The sequence below is a fragment of the Zingiber officinale genome, chromosome 8B (genome assembly GCF_018446385.1).
Source record: "Zingiber officinale cultivar Zhangliang chromosome 8B, Zo_v1.1, whole genome shotgun sequence".
Taxonomy (NCBI): domain Eukaryota; kingdom Viridiplantae; phylum Streptophyta; class Magnoliopsida; order Zingiberales; family Zingiberaceae; genus Zingiber; species Zingiber officinale.
In genome coordinates this window covers 43,055,049-43,071,946 of record NC_056001.1, presented here as the reverse complement: position 1 = coordinate 43,071,946, position 16,898 = coordinate 43,055,049, and the positions used below count along the sequence as shown (strand labels likewise).

The following is a 16,898-nucleotide window of genomic DNA, read 5'->3' as shown; positions in this document are numbered from 1 at the left end:
ATTTTTAAATAGGTAAAGTCCATCCAAATCAAAGATCTTCATACAATAGACCATCTTCTGATCCATAATTTACGGACCAAAAAATCCGTCCTCCAATGACCCCCATCTATTTAAGATGTGAGGACCATTGCCTTCCATCAATCCATCTTTCTTGGTCCAAAAACGGACCAAGAAAGATGATCTAAAGGATCCCATTCTGATTGTTGGTGTCAATTTAATGAAGCAAGCATTTTTTGAATTAATTCAGTCCCTTATTAATCCATGCTCACTTCAGTTTATATATACACAATATGTATAAGATAATATTGTCTAATTTGATCGAATTAAGTAGTACAAGTGGTTGATGATCAGTAGTTATCAGATCAAGTGGCTGAAGCTTCTAAGCCTCTACCTCTGCTAAACCTCTCTTATTGGGAAAGGAATGAAACCTTTCATGCCTCAGTTTGGCGTTGAAGTTGATCCTGTGAGGGAATCAGAAAACCAATAGAATATTTAAGAGAATAGAAGCAAGAACAAAGAAGGAACTTTATATAATGCATAGAGTTTTGTTAGGAAAAAAAATAACATATCCAAAAAAGCTTCATGAAATTTCTCTGCGAACACTTAACAGTTCGATCGAGTCGTTCGAATTAACTAGATTCCATATTGTACATTATCAGAAAAGCCAAAGTAGCTCAGGATTACTAACCTCTGTTACAAAGAAGGCATGAAACCCATAGGGCACCCTGTGTGGAAGTTCAACAATTGCCACTGGCTCCGCGGACATGGTCTTCGCATCTATTACATTGACTGCTGATTTCCTTCAAGTGTGAAAAAAGAAAAACAACAGAACCTTCAGTCAAAATGTTGTTTTACAAAAAGAGTTGATTAAATAGATTGAGTGATTTTATCTTCATATGCAACTTCCCTAGGTTATCCTTCACCCGGTTAGGAAGTTCTTAACAAAACAGCCGATATTAGAAGCCCTGTTAGCTTTTAGGTTGATGTGTCACTAAATCAGTTTTAAGCGATGTGTGCTTGAAATAGAGAGGAAGAGTGTACCCTGTGTTCTCATCATGAACGAAGAAGATTAAGTAGCCATCGTCCTCTTCTGATGTAATCCCTGATTGGCGTGGCACAAATACTGCCTCGGAGCCATATCGTCCCGGTCCAAGATCAAATATTCCTTTAATGTTTCCTCCAATCTCAAGCTTCTTTTTACCAGTTTCTGGCTCCAGATGCAGATCAAATTTAATTATGCCCGTTACCTTTGCGATGCTGTCTAGTATAGTGCCATACACATATCGTTGTTTCCTGAAATACAAAAAAATAGTAATAGATGAATTTGACTTGAGCATCCAAATTCATTCTCAAAAACACACAGAAGCTTTCTCCTGTTGCTGTGGACTGGCAAATAAAAACAATAATTAGAAATCAACCTTTTGTTTTGACAGGATTCTGAAATCAAGGTAAATAAACCAAAAGCATTCACAAAGCATTCAAGCAATTATTTCTAAGCAGTGAATTCTCGGCTTCTTGCCTTTTTGTATTTCCATCTTGTTAGCACAGCATTCGTTTTTTTTAGCATTGAGAAGTCTTGTAAGATTCTCCTAGTTTTAAATCTCCCGTAGCCAGTGACATTGTTGTTTACAAAGAAAGTTCCACTTCATTATTATTCCCATGTTACTCATGGAACCCCTAAATCAGTGCGACCTTGCAGCATGCTGATTGACCAACCTTGATGTGAAAATTCCAAGTACAGCACTATTTTGAAGGAATCCTTCAGATCCATCTGTGAACTTGTGCAACATGCTCCTCGACACATCCCAATGTCAAATCTCAAGATACAGTACAATTTTTGTATGAACTCTTCAGATCTCATAGGTGAACTTGTACGAACACGGAAATAGTTATCTAAGTTTTGGAATACATAATATCCCAAGTGAAGTTGTGCCATAGTGCGTGCTGCCATCACATGAAGAGTTGCTTAACAACCGAATGCGCCAAATCTTGTAAGCATCATTAAACCTTACTGAGCAATACAAAGTTGAATATACAGCTTAATATTGTAAAGAAAGAAGCAAAAAAAGTACCTTCCAGTGTAGTTCTCGTTGATCCTTGGAAAATCAACTGCAGAGACAGAAAGTCTCTTCTGTGATGCGGCACCATTTTTCATATTAAATCTCATCTCATACCTGACATTTAGAACAGTGTTTAAAATGGAGAAATAGTGCAATCAAGACAATATTTTCCAATAACTAACAGATACATACAGCTCATTTGTGAAATTCTCAAGATGATCTTTGACAGGTCCATTTACCTGGTCCAAATCAGGATTCTGAAGGCGGCAGGTTATTAAAACAACCTCATCGCCTTCCTCCCAAGCATTTGCTGACCAAATGTATCCATGAAAACCATCAAATATGGTGCTCATTTTGATTTTATTCACCAATTTAACGGGAAAAAAACAAATATTTTTTAGCTGATGATCAAAGAGAGGCAAAAAAAAAATGTCACAAGGATGGTCCTATTTTGGTTGATTTCTAAGTCATGTTATATATTTGTATATAAACAATAACTGATGTTTTCTTCAATTTTTTTGTTCTTTACATTATCTAGATCTTGACCTTTAGGATGGTTAGAGAAATACTGAGGTTCAAACTATCTTTACAATTGCATGTTGAGAATTTAGAATTCTCTGAATAACACAAATGCAAACTCTTTATTACGGTCATTATATACAATAAAAATCAAGACTTATCCTACTAGGCGAGGTTGGCTATATGGATCCTTCTACGTCATTAGACTCAATTTTTTTGATCTTCCTCTTTCTCGTTTGATTTGCATATTTGTCTTGCGGTTATTAAATGATATATCATTTATTTGTTTTCTTAATAAGTTAGACATGTTTCATATGAAGCAGTTTTTGCTCTTCAAGCCAATCATAACCCCTCCATTTTTGTAGCATATGGTATAATTTTGTACCATACCGATCTTGTAGCAACTCTTATTTCTACAGTTGCTTTCGCATTACTTTTGAACTTCCAATCTCTTGAAAGTTGTCCTTCATTGCTCTCTACAGTTAAGCATCAAGAAAACAAAAGCATTTCACAAGTACCATCAGGTATTATATAAATAAACATGAAGATCCGAGCCAGATGTGTGTGCCACATGCGTGTGAAGCTCCATCAAATGCCAAACAATTGAAGGACTATAAGAAGCTCACCATTGTGAAATATAAAGCAATTTGGAAGCTCAAACCATCTAATCAGTCGGTCATCCTTTGCATATCTAGGAAGTATACCAAAACGAGCTTTCTTTGTAGCATCAAAATTAAATATGAGTTTTCCTTTCACCATGTCCTGTAATCAATTTCATCCAAAATATCAGGAGTTATCAGTAGCATTTCCTTGACGCTTTCTCTCAGCCTAAGAAGTTCATGTTACCAGTTACAAAACATTCTAACTAATAAGTCCGATCGTCTTATACCTTCGGTGTAAAGTACAAAGGCAGATCCATAAAGATGGCATAATTTTCAGTGATAGCAAAATCATGCATCATAATGGCAGCGGGTATTGTTATTGGTACTGGATCAAGCATTTCACCATCTTTAGTAATGACTCGATAAGTAACATAGGGTGCTGTCTGTGAGTAGCCAAAGGTAAACATTTCACCTGCACAAAGGAGAAAAGTCTCTTAACAAGCACTTTGTGTAGTGCGATATAAGATACTTTCTTCGGCTGATATTTACCGGTGAATGGATCAACCTTCGGATGAGCAGTAAATGAATGTTTCAACTTCTTCTCATAATCCAACAAACCGAGGGTTTGAAGATCTCCATCTTCTAGGACTTTAACAACATCTAGAGTATGCAGTAAGATTCTTCATAAGTACCAGATCGATCATAGTCAGCTACAATGCTACAATAAGAACCATGTAACCAAATAGGAAAATCTATGCATATGCATGTTCTAACATTTATCCAAGTTACTAACTCTAGGGAAAGAAGCATATGAGGTGTAATATCGTACAATATCCATCTTAGAAAAAGAAACTCGGTGATAAAAGATTACTTACATGGCTTATCGCCTTCTGACAAAGCCAAAAGTTTCCCATGATGGTATATTAGAGCTGTATTAGCTGGAAGCAAGTCATGACATAAAGGTTAATCCTCTAAACTACAATCAATGTCAACCTCAATCAGGTAATTGACGGGTGCAATTACCTTGTTGACCAAAAAAGGAATATCTTTTACATACAAAAATAAAATAAAAAATCCAGTACCTGTCCCCGTGCCATATGAAACATCTAGTACTTTCAATTTTGCTCTAAGAACTTGCATTTGGACCATGAACAATCCAAACAGTCCTTTGAGATCCCCAATCTAAAGATAACATAGTGAAAATATAAATTAGGAATCAAATAGGGTTCCAGATGTGGATGTGGCATGACAATATATTTATTATGGAATCCATAAAGTAGCATCATACCACACAGCCTAAATTATTTATTACAAATTATGAAACATGTAATATTTCTAACTCTATTTTATGCAATTTCTACAGCCATGCATTTAAGTTGTGACTTAATTAAATAAAATGCTATTCTAATAAACATGAATTGGACAAAACACAAAAAACTTTACGATCATCTTGAGAAATAAGAAAGGGTGCAACCATGACATTAGCTTTTTCTAGCTGAGCAAGCAAGACTAGATCTAAAGTAAAGATTTGAAGATGGTAAACTCACTATGAAAATAAAGAAGAAACAGGGACCGGGGAAGGATTACTCATTACTGCTGTATAAATCATGCTAATAAACAATAATTAACTTGAAGCATAGACAAAATACCTTCATAAATTTTGCTCCTCCGAAATGTTCTTCTTGTTTAAGACGTGATGTTTTGACATAACGTGAAACATAAGTTGCTTTTCCGTCTTTGATGCGCATACCATGAATCATTCTGCAAAATACCAAGAATAATATGCATTATTGAAGCAAATACAACTTTAAAGGGGCAAGGATGAAACTAAATTTATCTAAAGAAACATATAGTTTATCTTCAATGAAGCATGAACATTACTATGGAAATGCCTATTTCTATAAGAAGCTAACTCTTTATTACTATGCAAATGCATATTCCGATAAGCATCTGACTTTTTTCTCGTTAGTTATGTTTTAAGGATAAAGAAAATTAGGCTAAACATAAGCAAGTAAAAGACACATGGGAGGCATTGGCAGTGATGTCTTTGATAGAACTAAAAAAATGAAACTTTTCTTCACTATATAAGTTGCATTTTGGATATGCAAGTACCAAGAGGAAAAGCAAGTTTTAAGCTTAGAATAACATTACATGTAAATTATCAATCAAGAATATTAAGAAAGCTTTAACAGTATCTTATGTCCTTATCAATAGGTCACAAATTTATATAGACAAGAGAGGCCTAGAAAAAGTCAATGAAACATAGATATAATTTGCATGACATATCTACACGAAGACTCAAAGACCACCAGGCATATCTGACTTGGCTCGATATAACAATATGATTAGTACATACCCATCGCCATCAAACCTGCACAAAGTAAGCAGAAGAAAATTAAATAAAATCATCAAAATGAGGAAAGTTTTAAGAAATCATTGAAATGATTCTGAATTTACAATTTATAGAGTGAAGCTTGATTTAGATACTGATGCGCTTATCACCAGATATTGACTGGTGTTTAAAAGGGAGAACCAAGAATCTAAGATCTTTAGCCAAGACAATACAGTGTGTCAAGTGATCAAATGCATCTTCTGAATCATGGTCTACTCTACTCAACGAATTTCCATAAAAAATAGTCAGCAACAAAGTAGTAGTTATGTTACAAGTAAACTGATCAAAAAGTTGCTTGTCCAATTTAACAAGCAAAAGAGAATAAAATCTACAAAAGCCGTTCTAGACTAGGTACAATAAATAGGTGGTGTTCATATTCAATAACACGATCAAAGATGTAAGAAACAAAAACAATTTGGAAAATCAAAACGGTTAGCATTTGGCAGAAAGTACCAGTGATAGCCAGCCACAGGAGCAAACTTGGGATTAGGTCCTACCCTGACAAATTCCCCATTCAAACATCCCTGCCGACCAAGACATAGAACAGGTTAGAATCTTCTCTAAGAGAATCTAGTCTCGGAGAACTCAGATAGATTTTCAATTACCTGTAACTCACGAGGACACAGTTTCAGCTTATAAGAAAGCTCTAAAGATTGGAATCTACAATCCCTTTACATAAAGACCCGGAGAATTTTTTATTTGATAAAAAAAAATCTACCAAGGAATACTGTAACTCTCATAGAAATAAAGAAAAAAATCACGGTACCCATTGAAAAAATGAACATAACTACACCCGAATCGAGCATTTGCGAATCCGCTCCTAAAATAACTGCAATCGAGAGAGAGGTTTTTGGAAACGGACTCACGGGCAGGGATCCGAGGACGGGCAGGTCGCGGGCGGGCGGGGTCTCATCGCGGGCGGGAGCGAAGTTGCCGGAAAGGTAGTGAAGGGGAGCCTTGGAATCGTACATCAGGGCGACGAGCACGCGCTCGATTAGGTCAACCGTCTTCGACACCAACCCTTTCTTCGGCTTCGGGTTCACCGCCACGATGCCTCCGTTCTTCTTCTCCTTCTCAAGAATCAGCTTCTCGTCCACAGTTCCCATGGCGCCGTCCATCGACTCCACTCCTCCTCACTACCTCGACGAACCAACCCACGGCGACGGGCAGCGACTGATAGTGAGAGAGAGAGAGAGAGAGAGAGACGTCAGAAATTGGGAGTGAGTGGAAAGCACCGGTGGTGGCGCACGATCGGCTAGAAACTTCAGTGGATTCCGGCCACCAACGAATGAGAGATTCACAAATGCTCTCAATCCGTTTATAAATCGAAAAGATTAATTTTTGAAAATTATTTTAGATTTGTCTTCATCTATATTTAGTTAATCGAGCGAAAAACAAATGCTTATATAAAAAAATTGCTATGTGCATAAAATATCCCGACGGATTTCATAATAAATTCGAAAAAGGTTTTTTGTGCCGATTGAAATGACTAAACTACCCTCAGATTATCGAATCCCTCAAGCAAACTCTAATCGAAGATTCTGGCGATATCCGCGCCGCTACGCGACGAGACCGGCATCCGCAGCTGGACTTCCACCCCACGTGTCATGCTGTCGTTGGCCATCTATACAATAAAGCAATTTATCGTTATAATTTTTAATTAATACTTTTGTTTTTTTTTCCTTTTGGAATAAAATTCAAATGGTTTAGTTTTGGATTTTCTTCAAATTAAATATTTCGATTTGATTTTAAACTTTCTCGATAAACTAAATTATACTCGCTCCGCCTGGTCGACCCCGCGTGCGCAGCGATCCGCGATACTTCCACGTGTCCAGCGGGACCCGATCAGCCAAGCAGTCGGCTTCCGACGCGTGCGCGCTAGAGCGGGTCCAGCCGGCAGGGAAGCGGATCGCGAATGGTAGTCGTCCGGAACCTACGTTTCTTCGTCGTACCCGAAGGGGCCTCTTGTGGGCCCCACGCGAAACTTGCCAATCACCGGACGGGTAGGACGGGTGCCGTAACATAAACCAAAAAAAGCCGGAACCGATAGGCGAATTTATATTTTATGAATTTCCTTTTACCTCAACTGGTTAAGTCCGAGGAGAAGAATTGCATCCAACCCAAAATGACCAATTTGACCTTTTTCAGGCTCCATACCCTTCCAATAAAGCCAACAAACACTGGGACAGAAACGTCATTTCACTCACTGCGAGCTTGGAAACTTCTGGAACACGAGCGATTGAAAGAGTTATTAATAAATCATCAACTACGCGAAAATTCTTCACTCTGGTCTTGGCTTTGATTCGTTGCCCGTGATGGACCTACGCAGAAATCAATGGTCGGAACAGGGCGATTCCTAGGGTTTGTATATTTTTTTAAGCTTTTGATGTGGGGAAAGCCATGAGTTGAAAGGTTTACGCCTTGCTGAATCTGATTGGCTCCCTTTGACATTTGCTCAGAACTGCCGCTATTCGATTGGAGGAGTCGTAGATCGCGGCGACTTCTGTCGGTTCGCTTTGTTTTCTGTTTGTATATATTATGTGTGTGTAGCTTTGTCGCTTAGATAGCTCGTGGATTACTAGATTGAGTTTCCGGAATTGGGCGCGATGTTTCTATTTTTGTTTTGTTTCATTGATTGCTTGTTCTTTTTGACTCCGACTTCCTGCTGTTTGACAATTTTGGGGGTTTTGTGGTCAGTGGAGTTGGATGCTATTATACTTCGTATATTTGGTGTTCCTGATATAATTAGATGTTTGTGTTCATGTTGGTTTGGTTTGGCCGCCAAGATGGGATTTTTTTGTTTTCCTGATACTGCCTCTTAATAGTCTTTGTAGCATGAATCTTGATTTGATTTTTTTCGCCGGAATACGCTTACATCTTAATGGAATTTGGTACATGCCTGGGATATCTGAAAGCTCGGGGGTTTAGATGATCTTGTTAGAGTGGATTTTTCTGGTGTCCTTCTTCTTTATATGGGATCTTTAGAGTCTCTTGCAGATATATTTTTTAGTTAGTTCTTTGGATAGGGTAATTTAATTTTTCTTTTTAGTAATCATCGTAGGATGAGTGATTCTTCCTTGTCTTGTGTGCTGCCCTTGGACAATGTTTAGCTAATTAATTTTCATTTCTTCTTAGAATTTGCAAGAAAAGTTTGATTTGAATGGTCAAACATAGTGGGATGGAATCACGTCCAAATGGTACAAATCCAATAGATCTGAGCAATCAAACTGCCCTACCTGCCGTAGTCAGTGCACAGCCATGGTGGTGTACTCCTCTTTTTGCTGCTGGACCCGCTTCTAAGCCAGCTTTGGCAGGAGATGAGGTAGCTGAGGTGCATAACATCAATGGAGTCGATGGCACAGGTGATGCAAATAAAGAGTAGAATATTGGCACAAGAGCAGCTTAATTATTTACTGACCATTTATCTTATACTATGATGTTTTATAAGTATTTCGCCTGCAGTATTATCTAAGCTTGATCTACTGAGAAAAAAAAATGGATTAACTGAGCTTGAACATTCATCCAGGAACAGTGTTCCTATTGGTTATGATGCTTTCCTAGTAGTGTTAGGATTTTATAGTAGCTCGTGTTGAATGTTTTGCAACATTGTAGTTTATGTTTCGTTTGCTTTTACAATCAAGATTCATTACCAAAGATTGCTACATCAGAGGGTAGCACAATGAAACTAAAACCCGAAGTGTTTTTTTCCCTTTCTGGAGGTGGATCATCCATTATCAGTTTAAAACAGGGGAAATTTTGATATGTACTTGAGGGGGTTTTATTTTATATTGCAAAATTTAAGAGTTTTTGTTGTCGATCCCTGTAACTAGAATTTCAACTTATTTGGGATTGCACCCTTTGGAGATATTCAATTGGTGAAACCGGGCCATATATTGGTGAAATTGTTGACTGCTGACCACGTACTTCAACGGAAGTATTCACAGATATGGGCTGGTATTAGTGCTTAACCAAGATGTTGTAATAGATCTCACTGATCTGCTAGACATATAGTTCTCCTTCTGACACTGCTAAATCTTGTAGAACACCCGAGTCCCTTACTAGATCATAGACTAGTATAAATGACTAATTAACGGATGCGTTACAGTTAAGCTGATTAGCTTCTTACATCTTACAAAGTTATTTTATTGTCAGATGGGAATCTTGGAGATAAGGACCAGAGTTTGCAGCCTACTTCTTCAGCTATGGCTCCTGTTATGCCTGAGATTATTGCACCTCAACTTGAACTTGGACAATCCCTCGTGTGTTTTCCTTACTTATTTTACTTCTTTTTTTCTTATTGCTCTTGAATAGTCACATTTCATCTGAATTGAAGCATCATTCACTTATCTGTGAATGGTTAGCTGATATCAGTTTTTTATTAATTGTCATTGTCTCGTTGCAATAATGAATAGATCTTCTGATGTGCTTTTACAGGCTTGCGCTACTTATCCATATAATGACCCTTATTTTGCTGGTCTAGTGGCTACTTATGGAGCCCAATCCCTAGTAAGTTTGTAAGATAACTGAGCAATGACTAATGGTGTTGATTCACATAATAATTGTTATTGAATATTTACTATTATTTTGCAATTAGCTGATGTTGGTTTAGAATACTTTTTTGTTGCCTTAGGCAATCTTGATACCTTTTTCAGGACCAAAGAGTCTTTTCACATTTCTTTTCTTTTTTTGAACTATTTGGGATTATCCTAAAATCATGAATATATATATAAGAAAAACAAGGCGTTGAAGGGTAAGTAGGCAAAAGTAGCTGTACAACTCTTTTTGTATGTTCTATTAGCTTTGCATATTGTTGTCAGATTTGTTTCACATTGAACCTTTTTTGTCCATTTTTTCCTTAGCTCATTATATGTGCTTGTTTGGCTAACAAAGGCAGATAGCAGTAGGTATCAATAGTTATTTAGATTACTATTTCTGTTGTTGACACTTGGGTAATAACTTTGCCTTGTATAGTTGGACAGAGCATTGTGGGTAATGCCAAGTTTGTAACATTTCTTCTACTGCCCTACATTTTTAATTTAGTATGCTCTTAATTGTTGATTGATTGTATTTTACAGGTTCATCCTCAAATTATTGGAATACCACACTCTCGCATGGCTTTACCTCTTGAAATGGCAGAGGAGCCAGTTTATGTTAATGCCAAGCAGTACCATGGAATTCTTAGGCGAAGACAATCTCGAGCGAAGGCTGAACTCGAGAAAAAAGCTACTAAAGCTAGAAAGGTAATAGTAAGGGTCTTGAGTAAATAAATTAGTTCTAACAGAATACTAAGTTGATTGGACATTTATATTTATTTATCATTTCTAGTCTATTTTTAATATATTTTGGGGGCTTTATTTTATCCCACAATGCTTATCCTGCATGCCTAGCCATATTGTAAGTCCTAGCATAATTATGAACCATGATTCAAATATTTATGGTGCATTCCTAATCCACCAAGAATACCCGAAAGACAGACAACACTTGAAAAGACAGACAACATTGTCTAATATTAAGCTTGGTTGCTGACAGAATTACCGAAACAAGGACAGGGCATAATTGAAATCTGTCGTAACTTAAAAAGTATCTGCTGAGATCAAAGCAAGAGCCAAAAAAAAAAAACATCTGCGTTGCTTGCTCAGTGAATTTGAAAATTGGCAGGCTTGATTGGCATCTTCTGTGTTCTCAATTCCAATCCATGTTTCTTGCTGCTTGATCCATTTTTAGGATGAGACATCCTGCAATAATCCTTCTCCTTCCATCGAGCCTTTTCCCCCAATTTGCAGATGGGTATATCCAGTTGGGATGGATGGACTTTGCCATTTATTTGATCTGAATATAATACTGTTTCTTTTGAATAAGATTGTCCAAATCCACACTTGTGCCATGCTGCAAATGTAGATGTTTGTGCTGGTGAGATCTAAATAATACTGTTATGTTCCCTTCCAACAAACAGCTTTCCGAAAAGCTTCTCCCAACGGGCTCGAAACTCCCGAAATCACCTGATTTGTGCTCGGCCCGCGCATGCGTGTAGGCCCCCTCAACTTTGCTAAGCAAGGATGGAAGGACTCCATATATAAGGTCTTCCAACCTTTTTAGCTTAGCAATGTGGGATTAAATGCATACACATATGCATTACCATAACATCAAGAAACAAGAAAAATAGTTTGAATTAAAAACACAAAACTCAATCAGTTCTACATCATTTATTGCTGCCCTAGTTACATGCCCTCATCTAATACTTTTGCGTTTGTCGAGACTATCTATTTGCAATGATACATTCTTTACCTGCTCAAAAATGCTCTTATATGAACATAGTTTCTGGTTCTTGTTGAGGTTTTTCGACAACTAAAATAGGGTTCGGTAAGATTGTTTGATTTATATATGGTCAGAGGAACCTGTGAGCTCTTCATTTGCGAAGTACTTTTAATTTATGTTATTTGTGAAAACTTCAGATGTTTATATTCTGCAACTCATTAAAATGCAAGGAAAATTATTTTTAGAAACTGTGATTTTTGAATTGGCAGCCATATCTTCATGAGTCACGCCACTTACATGCGGTGAGGAGAGCCAGGGGTTGCGGAGGTCGTTTCCTGAACACAAAGAAGACCGATGAAGGAACTGCTAAAACTGAGACACAGACTCCAACACGGCCAATTATGTCTTCCAACTCCCTGACGTCCGATGGTTCTGGTAACTCAAATCCACCAAGTAGCATCCAGGAAGCAACACCTGAATTGAAAATGATCACCAGCACCAAAGATATCTACCAAGAGAAGTCTGGATCCCAATTTGCATATCATCTGAAACCGGGTGAGAAAACTGAAGTTGAGGATTGCTTACGACAGCAGCACGTTGGCATCCTGATGAACCAACCTCCAAACTGGGCCGTCACCATTCAGTGATAACCTCCGTCGGATGGACACCTGTGCCAGAAGAATTGCACTGAGAACTGAAGCATGGTCTACATAACTTTATGTCGATACATCGATGTAGCAGCAGATAAATAGGAGTGCAATTGGAGGCAGGGGTTTCACTTAAAAGGGTACTGTTTATAATCTCAACTCGCGAAGGCAATTCATTCTTGGCTCTCTCTCTCTCTGTTTCCATTGTCTTTCTGTCTTTCCTTTCTGTTGTGGGGAAAAAAAAACCTGGTGAGTGCAACAAGAACTCTGGCCCAAGTCTGGGGTAACCTAAAACTCAGTTTGATCATCAAAGTCTAAGTTGGAAAACAATATGGCAGTGAATTTAATGCAGAAATTGTGTGCTATATGCGCCCTCTTTTTGTCAGAGTTGTTGATACAGTTTCAAATTATAGTATGCTGGTTATTTGCTTGAGCTTTTACAATAACATTCAACACAGATATCTACAAATATTTGAAACAAACATTTTAATAATAGACACCATATGTCATTACACCTACTAAAAGCATCAGTATCTGATTCATCTACATCAATCTAAATACATAAAATGCTTTGTCTTGACAATCGCTAGATAACTCCAAATCTCCTTTTTGTTTAAGCAAAGAAAACTCTAAAACGACTCCTTTTAAGTTCCATGACTCTTCAAAACCAAAACCAAAACCACAAAGAGTTCCTTATCAGACTCTTCGTTAGCGTCCAAGAGACTTCCCTTTAACTCGGACGTTTTCCAAAAAGATGCCTTTAAATTATTCTCTCATAACATCGAAAATATTCCTCAACCCTTGATTGCGACCGATTTAGGATTTTTCTTCTTAATGTGAACTCGAAAAATGCTCACGGTTGGTGTTTAAAGATGGAGAGAGAGACTGGTCCAGTCCACAAGTTTATATTTGTTTTAATTTTTCTTTTATATATTCAATGAATTGAATCTCGATCATTCGTAGGCATAAAAGTGTTACTCGTCCAAGTCCTATGGTTTCTTCTAGACGACGCATCTTTGAAAGGGTCGTCGAACGAGCCAGGCCGTCTCAACAATCCTGCTCTAGACAGAAAATAAATTTAAAGTCTTAATATTTTTTTAAAAAATAAATATTAAATATATTTAATTTTATTAGTAAAATTTAAAAGATTAATTTCATACATAGTAAAAGATTATTTATGTAATTAAAAAGAGTAACCAACTATAAACCTCACTTCTTTATTAGTATGATTTAAAAAATAAAAATTATTTTATGTCAAACTTTCCAATATAATTTATTAAAAAATAATATATTTTTCTAATGAATATCTTTAATTAAATAAAGTAAGTTAAATTTCATCGATAATATATTAAAAATATTAACTAATTTGACAACTAATAGTAAATTATTATAATACTATTAATATATATTTTAACTGTTATTTAAAAAAATTATAGATCAATTTAAATTTTGATGAAGAAAATTTTTAACGTAATAATAAAATTATTATTATGTGACGTAGAGATAATAAGTTTGAATATCAAATATAGTCATCGTGTACAATAGACTCTTTCCCAAGATCTTGTACCATACTATCTTTTTATAAATTTTAATTTTGATAAATTATCAATCAAATTTATTTAGCCAAAAATATTTAGTTAATACACATTTGTCGGACCTTTGGCGGTCGATTAGAGGGGGTGAATAGCCCTGCAAAGAAAAACGAACATTCCTCGAACTTTTACAGCTTAATTAGACTAACACTTGCATAAACAAAATAAGAGACTGAAAGAAGAGGCACGAAAGGGTTTACTTGGTTACAACCGTGGAGGTTGTTAATCCAATGAAATTGAAAGATCACTAAACTCTCATTCAGACGGAGAAGCCTCTTTACAGCAATTAAAGCACTCACTTACAGAACAAAGTTAAAGAAAAATCAATCAGAAGTATTGTTCTGAACCATTGAGATCAGGGTTGTATTTATAGCCCTAGTCGGGGTGTCTGGAAGGGTTCTAGACACCTAGGGGATAAACTTTTTTCCCTGTCGCAACAGAATGAGCCACGTCGCGTTTCGAATAAAATCCTGCTCCGAGCGCCCGGATTTGGAAAGTCAACATTCTGGTGATTTTCTGTCTCGACCTTCCACATTGGTTCCGCTCGCATTGGTCCGGGTCTTCTGCTCCGGCTCGGCTCGCTTAAGTGATCTCAGCCATCCAGAATAGGGCTCAACCAAACCCAACTTCCGACATTCGAGTAATATTCCGCTTCGGCTTCTCGTCCCTCGGAAATGTCGTACGCCTCCTTCTCATTCACCCGCGTACTCTTCCGCAGCAGCTCGTCCCTCGGACACACCGAGCTCGTCGACTCTCTTCTGTGCTGTCATTCTCACTAGCTGCGTCTTTCGCTCGACTTCCTATACTCCTAAGTTCCTGCACACTTAGACACAGGGGTTAAATACCAACATGACCTAACCTAACTTGGTTGATCACATCAAAACTACCTTGGGATACTTACAATCTCCCTCTTTTTGATATGAACAACCTAAGTTAAGTTAGGGTAAACAAACATAAAGAAGTAACAAAAAAATATAATAAGTTTACAACTCAATAATGCAAAAAATTAGATTATCCTCCACCTTCACTTAATCTTTCCTTCTCCTCCTTTGATCATATTAAATATGGTACTTTTAAAAGGACTTTGAAAAATCTAAAATTAAAGTGTGAGGAAAAATACAAAAATCACAAAAATTGAATTTTAAACAGATTTTTAAAAATTTGTATTTGAATACTAATTCATAGAAAATTTTCTAACTAATTATTTAGATAAAGTCTAGTAAAAAATAAACAACTCTAACAAATATCATTTTTATTAAATAAATTTTAATGATTAAAATTTTTCTAACAGAAATTTTGATAAACTATTTAAAGAATTAGTCAAAATGATTAAATGTTTAACAGTTAGTCAATTAAACATTTTATTTCAATAATTGACTTCCAAGCTGTAGAGAGGCACTAGGCCTTCTTGGATATTGGAACAATAACCACTTTCTAAACAAAGCCTTTTAAAGAAATTAGATATTTAACTTTCTCTCTGAAAGCTAACAAAAAAATAATTTAAGCATATTTTTGGAATCCAATATATATTCCTTCCTACTGAGTTAATTAAAAATTTTCGAGGAATATATTTTCTAGATAATTTTCTAATTTTCTCCTTGTAATATCTAAATTGTCAATTTAATCCTTTATAGTTTCTGAATTTGGAGGAGATTAATTTAAACATGTAGAATTTTTTAAATTTTCTATTTGATCCTTTAAATTTATATTCTCAATTTTTAATTTTTCAAGACCCTCTATTTTCAGTTTTCCATTTTCAGTTTTAATCTTGTCGAGATTTTTTAATCGATAAGAAATAGCTAAGGTTGATTTTAACTCTTTATTTTTTTTTTCTAACTTACAGTAATTTTTCGATAATAGTTGTATAAGCTGAAATGACTTGTTAAGAGGAAGAGACCGTACCTGACTTACCTTGTCGATCCCGCAATCTGAAGCTCCCCCTGAAGTGTTGCTTTCTTATGATGTCTCTCCTCCTTTATCGATGCTCTCGATACTCATTTCGGATAAGCTTGTTTCGTCTTCGCCTTCTTGGTGACTTGCCACTAGCGCAAGTTCAACGATTGCTTCGATCTTTGATTCGGACGACATTTAGTCCCATGTCTCCTTTAGAGTTTTATACTTGTTCTGGGCTGCCTTCTTGTTCTTTTCTTTATCCTTGTCCTTGTTCTTCAATTTTGGGTAGTTATCGTTCACGTGTCCTTTTTCATTGCAGTGGTAGCACATTACCTTTCTTTTCCTTGTTGTACCTTACACTTAATTAAATTTATTTGATTTAAATTTTTTTAAAAAATTTTGTTATCATGAATGTCGTTTCATCATTCTCAAAAGAAGATTCAGAATCTCATTCATCTATCTTTGCCTTTAAGGCAATATTGTGTCTTGGCTCCTTCAGATCTACACATCTCGTTTCATGGACTTCAAAAATTGAAAACATTTCTTCTAAAGTACTTGATTCAAGATCCTTAGATATATAATAAGCATATACTAATAATGTCTATTTAGTAGTCCTAGGAAATGCGTTAACCACGTACCTTAGCGAATCTCAATTGATTATCTTTTCTCCGAGATTCATGAGTCCGGTGATGAGTTCCTTGATTCTTGAGTGGAGGTATATGACGGCTTCGCCTTCTTCTAACCGGAGGTTGCTTATCTAGTACATGGAGTCCCGTCTCGCAAGCTTTGCCTCCGAGGTCCCTTCGTGTAGTTCTATGAATTTCTCTTAGAGCTCCTTGGCTGACTCGTAGGCTCCGATACGGTTGACTTCTTAAGGTGGTAAAATACTAAGCAGATGAAACTCTGTTTTGCCATTTGCTATGAAATCGACTTGTTCT

At 36.4% G+C, this 16,898-nt stretch overlaps 2 protein-coding genes across 5 annotated transcripts; one reads left to right on the top strand and one right to left on the bottom strand.

The window, feature by feature from the left end:
- Positions 1–207: 207 nt before the first annotated feature.
- LOC122013446 (carotenoid 9,10(9',10')-cleavage dioxygenase-like) lies at positions 208–6,903 on the bottom strand. Its single transcript, XM_042569736.1, has 14 exons — positions 6,440–6,903; positions 6,027–6,097; positions 5,538–5,552; positions 4,831–4,942; positions 4,264–4,363; positions 4,057–4,119; positions 3,731–3,841; positions 3,469–3,653; positions 3,206–3,341; positions 2,253–2,370; positions 2,073–2,174; positions 1,042–1,293; positions 689–800; positions 208–461 (listed from the first exon to the last, which is right to left on the bottom strand). The coding sequence occupies exons 1-14, from the start codon at positions 6,689–6,691 to the stop codon at positions 432–434; spliced, it is 1,659 nt and encodes a 552-aa protein (XP_042425670.1). The 5' UTR covers positions 6,692–6,903; the 3' UTR covers positions 208–431.
- A 919-nt stretch (positions 6,904–7,822) lies between these two features.
- On the top strand, positions 7,823–12,860 carry LOC122013445 (nuclear transcription factor Y subunit A-7-like). 4 transcript variants are annotated; one of them, XM_042569734.1, is made up of 7 exons: positions 7,823–7,934; positions 8,033–8,082; positions 8,709–8,935; positions 9,726–9,832; positions 10,008–10,079; positions 10,649–10,813; positions 12,098–12,860. In XM_042569734.1, the coding sequence occupies exons 3-7, from the start codon at positions 8,734–8,736 to the stop codon at positions 12,473–12,475; spliced, it is 924 nt and encodes a 307-aa protein (XP_042425668.1). In that variant the 5' UTR covers positions 7,823–7,934; positions 8,033–8,082; positions 8,709–8,733; the 3' UTR covers positions 12,476–12,860. The 4 variants fall into 4 exon arrangements, with proteins under 4 accessions (XP_042425668.1, XP_042425666.1, XP_042425669.1 ...); XM_042569732.1 differs by having other exon boundaries at positions 7,824–7,934; positions 8,033–8,078; XM_042569735.1 differs by lacking the exon at positions 8,033–8,082 and having other exon boundaries at positions 7,834–7,934.
- The last annotated feature ends 4,038 nt before the right edge of the window (positions 12,861–16,898 follow it).

What these genes read in the sequence shown, in the direction of transcription:
- LOC122013445 (XM_042569734.1), top strand. Translation starts at nt 8,734, where the DNA reads ATGGTCAAACATAGTGGGATGGAATCACGTCCAAATGGTACAAATCCA. An exon ending in TTGAACTTGGACAATCCCTC is followed by an intron (nt 9,833 to 10,007) that starts GTGTGTTTTCCT and finishes GTGCTTTTACAG; the next exon opens with GCTTGCGCTACTTATCCATA. An exon ending in AAGCTACTAAAGCTAGAAAG is followed by an intron (nt 10,814 to 12,097) that starts GTAATAGTAAGG and finishes TTGAATTGGCAG; the next exon opens with CCATATCTTCATGAGTCACG.
- LOC122013446 (XM_042569736.1), bottom strand. Translation starts at nt 6,691, where the DNA reads ATGGACGGCGCCATGGGAACTGTGGACGAGAAGCTGATTCTTGAGAAG. An exon ending in GAAGGTTGATCCATTCACCG is followed by an intron (nt 3,654 to 3,730) that starts GTAAATATCAGC and finishes TCCTTTGTGCAG; the next exon opens with GTGAAATGTTTACCTTTGGC. An exon ending in ATGCCTTCTTTGTAACAGAG is followed by an intron (nt 462 to 688) that starts GTTAGTAATCCT and finishes ATTCCCTCACAG; the next exon opens with GATCAACTTCAACGCCAAAC.